Below are 10,167 nucleotides of genomic sequence, written 5' to 3'. Positions count from 1 at the left end.
CAATGCAGCCCCAACAAAGGCTGGGATCTTCGTTTAATTCATTCATGTACTACAAGTACCTAGCAGGGGTTCTTAGCCCAGACTCCATGAACTCTGAGGAGTTCATGGATTCCTCATGGGACCTGCAAACCCACTGAATTGATACACAGTAGTTTGTGACCATGATGCTATAGCTTTCATTAGATCTTCAAAGAATTACTTGACTCCAAAAGTTTAAAAACCACTAGTAGATCAATGAGTTATTGTTGTTAGCTGCCATTGAGTAAGCCCCTGACTCATGGCAACCCCATGCACAAGGGAACAAAACACTTGCCAGTCCTACACCATCCTCATAGCCAGTCACAGGTAGAACTGTTGTGATCCATAGGGTTTTTTGGCTGCATTTTGGGAGGAGATCACCAGGCCTTTCTTCCTAGTACATCTCAGTCTGGGCAGTCTGCTGAAACCTGTTCAGCATCATAACAACACCTAAGCCTCCAGTGACAAACAGGTGGTGGTTGTGCATGAGATGCTCAATAAAAATTTGTTGACTAACAATTGGCAAAATAATTCTATTATGAAAACATTCTGCATCCCACTTTGAAATGTGGCGTCTGGGGTCTTAAATGCTAACAAGCGGCCATCTAAGATGCATCAGTTGGTCTCAACCCACCTGGATCAAAGGAGAATGAAGAACACCAAGGTCACACGACAACTGAGAGCCCAAGAGACAGAAAGGGCCACATGAACCAGAGACCTACATCATCCTGAGACCAGAAGAACTAGTTGGTGCCCGGCCACAACCGATGACTGCCCTGACAGGGAGCACAATAGAGAACCACTGAGGGAGCAGGAGATCAGTGGGATGCAGACCCCAAATTCTCATAAAAATAACATACTTAATGGTCTAACTGAGACTAGAGGAATCCCGGCGGTCACGGTCCCCAAACCTTCTGTTGGCCCAGGACAGGAACCATTCCCGAAGACAACTCATCAGACATGGAAGGGACTGGACAATGGGTTGGAGAGAGATGCTGATGAAGAGTGAGCTATTTGTATCAGGTGGACACTTGAGACTGTGTTGGCATCTCATGTCTGGAGGGGGGATGGGAGGATAGAGAGAGTTGGAGGCTGGCAAAATTGTCACGAAAGGAGAGACTGGAAGGGCTGACTCATTAGGGGGAGAGCAAGTGGGAGTATGGAGTAAGGTGTATATAAACTTATATGTGACACTCTGACTTGATTTGTAAACGTTCACTTGAAGCTCAATAAAAGTTAATAATAAAAAAAATTTGTTGACTAAATAGCTTATTCACACACTTTTTTTTTTTTTTTTTTTAGGAAAACTGGTGACAGATGGTTCTCAGACTCAGCCTGGTGTCCTCAGACCAGCTGAGTTAGAATGACAGAGTGCTTTTTAAAAACACAGATTCTTATGAAATACCCTTGGAGAGTCTATATCAGGAGGTTTGGGTGAGGCCAGAGATTTTGTGTTCCAGATTCCCCTTCCCCCACACACAGCTCCAGAGAAGTCTGAGGTGCAACCAAACCCCCAACCAAACCCGTTGCTGTCGAGTGGATTCCGACTCATAGCGACCCTCTAGAACAGGGTAGAACTGCCCCCTGGAGTTTCCAAGGAGCACCTGGTGGATTCAAACTGCCAGCCTTTTGGTTAGCAACTGTTGCACTTAACCACTACACCAGGAGGGCTTTCCGAGGTGCAGCCATGTTTAGAAATTGCTATGCGAAACTTCAGTTGGAGGAGGATCCAGGAGAATCAGTCCTGGAGTACAGCTTTCACACTTTGCCAAAATGCTATCACACCCATGGTCACTGGTGACCTTCCCACAAGCTCTCTGGGGTGGCTTCACAGAACGGAAAGCTGAGGCCCTGGGAAAACAAGTGACAGCCCTTATGCCAAGCCCCCCCCCCCCCCAAAAAAAGGTCACACTGCCTGGAGTGCCAGAGTTATGACTACAACTTGGGCCTCTAGACTCTCACTCTAGGGTTCCCCACCCTGCAGGGGCATGATAAACCCAAGTTCCAGGAAGTCCCAAGGCCACTCCTCTGGGGAGGGGAGCCAGAGAAGGTTGAGGGAGGGCTGCGAATGCGTGGAGGGCAAGGTTCAGGGAGGCTTTCTCCTGGCCCTAGGGAGAGGCTCCCGCTGCTCCAAGGAAACACCGCAGTCAGTGCTAAATCTGTGGGTGATTTCAGGAAAATCACCTTCCCTTGTGCCTTAGTCTCCTTATCCGCAAGAAGGGGCTGATAGTCCGTGCCCTGCCCCCTGACAAAATGCTGATAGAATGTAAACCAGTCGCTGCTGATCCAACTCCTGCTGACCTCATGTGTTTTAGAGTACAACTGTGCTCCACAGGGTTTCGAATGGCTGGTTTTAAGCACTCTAAAAGTCCGAGTTACTATTGTTATTGTTATCAAGGGAGGCCCTGACAGACTCTACTCTGAAGGTCTCTAAATCCAGTCTTTCATTCATTTGAGGTACATTTTTGAGCACCTACTATGTGCCAGGCAGTGTGCACAACAACCCAGTATGGTCACTGCTGCTGTTGTCCCCATTTTACAGATGAAGAAACTCAGGTAAATGAGTTTGCAATTCATTCAATCATTTGTTCATTCACCCAACTTTGACTAAAAGCCTGCTCTGGGCCAGGCTCTCAGCCAAGTGCTGGAGATACTAAGATGAACGAGTCCTTCAGGAGGGATGCCCATAAACTACTTTAATAACAACTCGGTACGTGCTTCAACAGACAAGATGTAGTGGGGGGCAGAGTAGGAGCAACTGACAAACCCGGGGATGATGGGAACCGACAGCTAACCAGCGGTGACCCTGCCTGTTAAGGTACCTTTGCCCTGCGTAGACGTGGCGATCACAAGTCCCGCTTCTTCCAATGCATCGCGGTATAGTCCCAGGAGATGCCCCCAACACTGATTCTCAGTTCCTATCTGGGAAACTAAGAGGTTGGGCCTGAGATTCTACAGCTCTGGGGGCTCGTAACCCTTTGCACCTCCCACCTACCTCCGGTCAGTTCAAGCCCAGCCTCAGCCCAGCCCTGAGTCTGCACCTCTGACCGCCAGATGTAGCCTCCTTGGAAAGTGCCAAACGGCTCCGCAGCGGAGGCGGAACCCACCGGAGGGTGTAAGGCCTGCGGCCCAAGGGGCGGGGCTCCGGCAGTGGGCGGGGCTGAGACCTGGACGGGGCGCGGCGCGGGGCGCCCAGAGATGTCTTCATCCAGCCAATGCGCGCTCGGGGGCAGGGCCACCCCGCCTCTGAGTATAAGACTCTGCTGAGTCCTGGGGCGTCGCGCAGAGGTCTCGGAGCCCGACGCGTTCTGTGTACCGAGCGCTTGCCGGCAGGATCTGCGGCCTCCAGGCGCGCCAGAGCGCGGAGCCGGTGCGTCGTGGGCTGGGCAGGAACACGGGTGGGGTTCGGTTTTCCTTCTCCCGGCTGGGCTGCGAGGAGGGCGCGCAGCCAGGGGACCCTAGCCGCAGAAGAGCAGCTGGCCCCGGCCGGGGCTGCCCGCGCTGACCATCGTCCGCCGCCATGGCAGACCACCTGATGCTGGCCGAGGGCTACAGCCTGATGCAGAGGCCGCCACCCGCCGCGCCAGCCCACGGCCCTCACGCGCTCTGGACTCTGCAGCCGTACGCGGGCCCGGGCCTGGACAGCGGGCTGCGGCCCCGGGGGGCTCCGCTCGGGCCGCCGCCGCCACCACCCGGAGCCCTGGCGTACGGGGCCTTGCGGCCGCCGCCAGCCTTCCAGCCCTTCCAGGCGGTGCAGCCTGGCGCCGACAGCGCGCACCTGCAGCCCGTGGCGACACTGTACCCGGGCCGCGCGCCCGCTACCCCCAGCGCCCCGGGAGGTCCCCCGGGCCTGCAGCCGGCGCCTGGCGCCCCAGCCCCGCCGCCGCCCGCGCACACCCTGGTCGGCATGGACGCCGAACTCATCGACGAGGAGGCGCTGACGTCGCTGGAGCTCGAGCTTGGGCTGCACCGCGTGCGCGAACTACCCGAGCTCTTCCTGGGCCAGAGCGAGTTCGACTGCTTCTCGGACCTGGGATCCGCGCCGCCCGCCGGCTCCGTGAGCTGCTGAGCTTGGCGAGCCCCGCCTGGCGGGCCCGAGAGAAGGGGGCCTGTCTGCCCCCCGAACTCCGCACCGAGAGACTGGGCCCCGCACGCGCCCTCCGTGAGGGTGAAGGCAGCTGTTTGTGTACAGAGCCGGAGACCCGGCGGGACGACTGGCGTCACTCCAGGCTTTGCGGGATGACAGTTTGGCTTTACCTCTCTGACTCGCCGCCTCAGCGGTAAAATGAAGGGGACTGGGCCAGCTCTAGGAGTCCCCTTTCTTGGATTCTATGCTCTCTCACTTCCCTCAGACTTCTGTCCCCATATCTGAGCCATTCCAGGCCCCTGCCTGATTCCCCCCTCTTTCCTTGAGGAACCGCTGCCGGAATGGGGTTCCCCGGAGCCATCATCCACTGAGCCCCCTGCCCCCAGCCCCGGTGCCTGGGCTCTGCCATCGCTGGACCTCCTGCCATGCGGAGGGGAAGATTGTATAGCCCTAACTCCTGCGAGGTGGAGGAATGCCCCACCTGCCTTCCTCAGGCCTCCAAAACCAAAATAAAACTGGGTCACTTTATGATCTTGCGTCTTCATTTCCTTGTTACCTCCACCCCCAAATGTATTTAGATTCCAAAGTCCTGAGGCTGTTAAGGACCCTGGGTGGGATGGGGACCACAGCCCCTGGCAGTACCCAGGAGAGGAAACTGACCGTTTGTTTCAAAAATAACTTGAGTTATGCAATTGTTATGTCATAACCTGGAAGGCAGAGGCTGCGGCAGGGGGCCGGGTAACCCCAGGACATAGCCGTTGGACCTCCCAGCTCCTGGGATGGGGGTGCTGGGCAGTGCTGCCTTCACCTGTCTACTTGAGGGCCAGAGGGGAACGGGGGTGGTCCCTGAGGATTCAGGTGAACCTGGCTCCCTTGTTCACGACACCATCCATTCACATTCCTAAAAGTATTTCCTCAGAGGGAGATGGCCCCAGGATCCTCCAGTGGTTGTGAGGATTAAATGCAACACAAAGCATTTAACACGATGTCACCTAGTCAGTGCTCAGTAAACAACACCAAAAACCAAACCATGCCCAGTGCCATCGAGTCGATTCAGACTCATAGTGACCCTATAAGACAGAGTAGGACTGCCCCATAGAGTTTTCAAGGAGCACCTGGTGGATTTGAACTGCCGATCTTTTGGTTAGCAGCCGTAGCACTTAACCACTATGCCACCAGGCTTTCCCAGTGAATGATAGCTTTTTTTTTTTTCTTCTATTATTCTAGGTCCCTAGGTGGTACACACTGTTAGCACTTGACTGCTAACCTAAAGGGTGGTTCGGAACCACCCAGCAGTAATGAGGAAGAAAAGTCCTGGTGATCTGCTTCCATTAAGATTACAGCCAAGAAAAGCCTATGGAGCAGTTCTCTTTAATACATGGGGTCACCATGAGCTGGAATTGACTTAACGGCAAATAATATTATTTTTCTACAAATTAAAAAAAAAAAAAATTGGGCCTAGCTTTATTCTAGGCCCTGTGCCAACTTGGTACATGCCCCCATGGAGTCAAAGTGCAGGTGGGAGCAGGTGAGTAACAGACCTGGGAATTAATGTTGCTAGAAGGAAGAGCGTGATGAGGCCTAGAAAACAGGTAGGATTGCCAAGTAGGCAAACCCAGAGGAGGGAGTGGTTTCAACTGGTTAGGGAAGGGGGAAGGCTCAGGCTTCAGGGAAACAGTGACATTTGACATGGTGAACAGAGCTTTGAACAATGAATGTGTTTTTAGTCATTGGAGAAGGTGGCATTCCAGAGGAGAGAAGAGCCTATTCAAGGGCAGAGGCATGCAAATGCAGGGAGGGACAGGGAAGCGTGGGGTGTTGGGAAGGGAGAGCCACAAAGGTCAGACATGGACAACAAAAGTCTGCTGGTTTTACAACTTTGTCAGGTAGGTGCAGTCCTTATTGTACAGATGAGGGGTGTGGAGTTTGCCCAGGCTAGGAAGGATTTGGCCTCAGAGGCCTGTTCACCAGCATGAGCTCCTGGCCACCCTCTGCTGTTGACTCTCTCTGGAAAGATCCCTGGGCACTTCACCTTGTGGGAGAAAGGCTGGAAGGAGACCAGGGCAGGGATGCCAAGGCCCAGGCTAGGACGAGGCAGTGGGGCTGGAGAGAAGAGAATGGATTCCAGGGAATCTGTGCAGGGAACACAGGGCTGAGAACTTCTGTTCCCAGTGGCTAGGCTTCTCCTCATGCCAGGCTTGTTTGCTGTTATGACTCTTCTACCAGTTGTGAGTCCACCTGGGCGCACTGTGTTGGAGCTGAATCTGAAGCCACCAGGACAAGCACAGGGTGGGCAGCGGGAGGTGTTTAGCAAGTGAATAAAGGTCTCCCTAAGACAACAGAAAACCCTGGTGGTGTAGTGGTTAAATGCTACCACTGCTAACCAAAAAGTCAGCAATTCAAATCCACCTTGAACTGTGCTCCTTGGAAACTCTATGGGGCAGGCCTACTCTGTCTTATAGGGTCACTATGAGTCAGAATCAACTCGATAGGCAATGGGTTCTTTTGGTAAGATAACAGGCCATCCTGGGATGGGATGGGGCAGGGGACAGGGGGCAGGAAGCAGACAGGCATCTGGGAAGGAACCGGACTGAGCTCTGAGCTCAGGGAGGCCAGTGTTTGCCCTGGCTTTGCCCAAGACCCCAGGCCAGAGACAGAGACCAAGAGGCTAGACTGGAATGGGAGTTCAGCCCTCTACCTACTACTGCCCTGATTTCTTCCTCTCTGGGCCTCAGTTTCTCCACCAGTAAAGTGGGTCTAATATTCCTGCCCTGTTACTTTGTAAGGCAATAAGCAAATTCAGGGATGGGTTGATAAGCAGTTGGTTGACTCTAACCACAATGTGCTCTCCATGTGGAAGGGATTGCAATGAAAACCTAGCACTTGCCTCTTTACAGAGCTAAAGGGGGTTCACCTGCTGAGCTGTTCCAACAGGTGCTGCTAACAAGCTGGACAGTAGGCAGGTGGACAAAGGAGAAGTTAGGCTGAGGCAGCCTACCACTTGGATCTCCAAATCCCTGACATTCTTGGGAGAATCCAGACCCTACCAGCAGGAGGGAAGGATGGGGTATCCCTTCTGTCAGCATGTAGGGGCTGTGGAAGGAGTAATGGCTACAGTCTGACAGCCTCAGGGCCCAGTCCAGCAGTGGCTCTTGCCTGACCTCAAAGAAGCCACCTCACCTTCTGAGTCTTGGCCCTCCTGTTGGAATCCTACCAGCTTTCTGTGGTTCCAGTGGGGTGTCTCTCACCTCTTCTCTGGGGCCACCCTCCTAAAGCAATATGTTGCCCCCTTGGTCCTGTGGATTTTGCTCTCATTCCAAGACTGGGTCTTTGAGGTCAGGAGTCAGCTCCTTCAAGCTTGGAAACTGAGTAATGGCACAGACCAAACACCTTTCCCTCCTTTTTTTTTTTTCCCCCTGAAGTTCTTTATTTTGAATCATCTTTAGGCTGACGAGATTTTATCACCAAGTAAATGTTCAAGAAAAGCATAACTTCTCTTTGAACTCATTTGTAATACGGTGATGCCAATAGGACCTCCCTTCTAGAGTTACTGTGGAGATTAAACAAGTTACTGCATGTAACATGTTTAGGACCGTGCCTGGCCACTAGCAAGTATGGTTTGTAGTTAGTGCTATAATCCTGGACCACTGGCATTTTGGGAACGGTTTCTACTAGAGAGGTCCCTGGGTAGCACAAAAAGTTTGTGCTTGACTACTAGCTTAAGGGCTGGAAATTCGAACCCACCCAGCAGCACTGCAGAAAAAAGGCCTGGCAATCTGCTACCACAAAGATTATAGCCAAGAAAACCCAATGGAGCGGTTCCACTCTTTCACATACGGGGTCACCATGAGTTGGAATCAATTTGACAGCAATGGGTTTGGTTTGGTTTGGTTGTTTTCCTACTGGAGTCTTGAGGAAGGTGGTGTTTTAACCAGATAGAAAGGGCTTACTCCAGCAGCCACACTGGTGCAAGTTGGGTCCCTTGGAGGCAGACTCTGCAATGGCATTTAGCTTGCAAGAAGTTGATTAGGGAGTGCTGTGGGATCAGCAGCTGCGGAGCAGAGAAAGCAGAGTGAGCAGGAGAAACCACAAAGCAGGCCCACAGCCTGAGCCAGTCCCACGGGGAGCTTTGGCGCTAGTATGGCCTTCAGAGTCACCCCATGTTGGGCCTTTATACTCCTTTGTGCCTCTGTATCCGTCATCAGATGTGGGCCAGCCCAGGCAGTGGGATGATCACAGGCCAGGTGGCTCTCTATAGCTCAGCCAGTCCCTGCAGGAGCTGCCAGCTGAAGACGGTCTGCAGGCAGCACCCCCAGAGGCTAGAGCAGCAATTTCCTGGCAAGACGGTCTGAGTGGTACATCCCAGAGTCCACCACAAGCACCAGGGTGGCGACTAGGGTCAAGCGAGTGCCTCCTTAAATTTTGTGCCCTGGGTGCCGCACTCACGTCACCCGAGTCCCAGACCCAACAAGCACTTTCCATTTTACGACAGAAAAAGTATTTAAAAAGGAATATCGACCTTAGAGGATTGCTGTGATAAGACTCTATGTAAAGTACCTGGCACAAGGCGCCCTGGTAGCACAATCGGGTAAGTGCTTGGCTGCTATCAAATGGTCTGCGGTTGCCATTCTGAGGAAGAAAAGATCTGGCGATCTGCTCCTGTAAAGATTAAACCCAAAACCCATTGCCATCAAGTCGATTCAGACTCATAGCGACTCTATAGGACTGGATGGAACTGCCCCATAGGGTTTCCAAGCCTGTAAATCTTTACAGAAGCAGACTGCCCCATCTTTCTCCTACAGAGCAGCTGACCTTTCAGTTAGCTGGCGAGTGCTTAACCGCTGCACCACCAGGGCTCCTTGGCCGGGTAAAGACTACAGCCTAGGCAACCCTGTGGGGCAGTTCTCCTCTGCCCCATTAGGGTTGCTATCAGTCGGAATCAACTGACAGCGCACAGCAACACAGGGTAGATTCTCGGGACCTGAGGGCTGCCGGTCATCAGCACAGCTCTGCTAAGTGTTCAGTGGCCATTTGTTAAATAAAGTAATGAGCAGTCTGACCCTTGTGTTTTCCCAGGCAGCTTAAGGGGTTGAGCTGATTACCAAATAATCCTCTTGAGTCCCTTAATCGTCCTTGCCCAATTCTTTACATCAAATCTGCTGCTGGAAGTGCAGTCAGGAGTCCTGCTGACTCTGTGATCAAGTCAGAACTTGCTGAGTGCCTACTGTGCGCAGGCATGATGGCAACCAACAGGAGTGCCCACTAGGTGCATTTTCTCTTCCAGCCTCCCATTTAACCACTCTCTAACCTTCTTAATATCTCTGCGGGGTAGTTTTATCCCCATTCCAGAGGTCAGGAAACTGAGGCCCAGAAGGTGAATTATTCCTCCCAGTCATGCTCCAGTAAGTGGTGGGGAAAGGATGCCCGTCCTGTTCTGTCCTAGGCCTTTGCCCTCCCCAGGTTGCATCTGGCCAAGCACTTGACCCTTAGTGGAGCAAGAGCAGAGTCCCACACCTGTCCTAACACTGTCGCTGTGGATTCGGAGGGGGTCACTGAACCTCTATGAGGCCTCAGTGTCTTCTTCCATAGAATGGGGAGAATAATTCCAGCCTCAGAGGTGAGCAAGGATTCAAATGAGACTGGGCTTCTGAGAGCACCTGGCAAAAGGTACAGTGCTGCATAGTCGGGGTGGGATGGGAGATGAGCGAGCAGCCATGGACCCTGTCTCATGGCTGGTTTGGGCTTGAGGAGAGGAGACTTTCATATGGTTTGGGATTTGAAATCTAGGCCAAGCTGGACCATACAAGGTAGACATGGAGGTTCTAGGTGGGCGCCGCTGAGCAGCTCAGGTGAGGTGTGCGTCAGCCTCAGGACTGCATCCAGGTGTGAGGACTAGACATGAGCAAAGGCCCAAGTCCCAAAGTGTGTCCTGGTAGACAGAGGACATAGAGGAAGCTATTCTGACCTTAGTCTCCTAATCAGTCAAATGGGCCCACCACAGGCTTTTTAGAGCATAGATTAATTGCCTGTCCTGTGAGCTGCTTGGATGGGAGCTGCCACTG

At 52.9% G+C, this 10,167-nt stretch overlaps 1 protein-coding gene across 1 annotated transcript; it reads left to right on the top strand.

Moving 5' to 3' along the window:
- Positions 1-3,310: 3,310 nt before the first annotated feature.
- Positions 3,311-4,623, top strand: CITED4 (Cbp/p300 interacting transactivator with Glu/Asp rich carboxy-terminal domain 4). The gene has a single exon (XM_049878941.1). It carries the CDS (start codon positions 3,539-3,541, stop codon positions 4,085-4,087), a length of 549 nt encoding a protein of 182 aa, XP_049734898.1. The 5' UTR covers positions 3,311-3,538; the 3' UTR covers positions 4,088-4,623.
- The last annotated feature ends 5,544 nt before the right edge of the window (positions 4,624-10,167 follow it).

The sequence above is a fragment of the Elephas maximus genome, chromosome 3 (assembly GCF_024166365.1).
Source record: "Elephas maximus indicus isolate mEleMax1 chromosome 3, mEleMax1 primary haplotype, whole genome shotgun sequence".
NCBI classification, from domain to species: domain Eukaryota; kingdom Metazoa; phylum Chordata; class Mammalia; order Proboscidea; family Elephantidae; genus Elephas; species Elephas maximus.
This window is presented reverse-complemented; position numbering and strand designations above follow the sequence as displayed.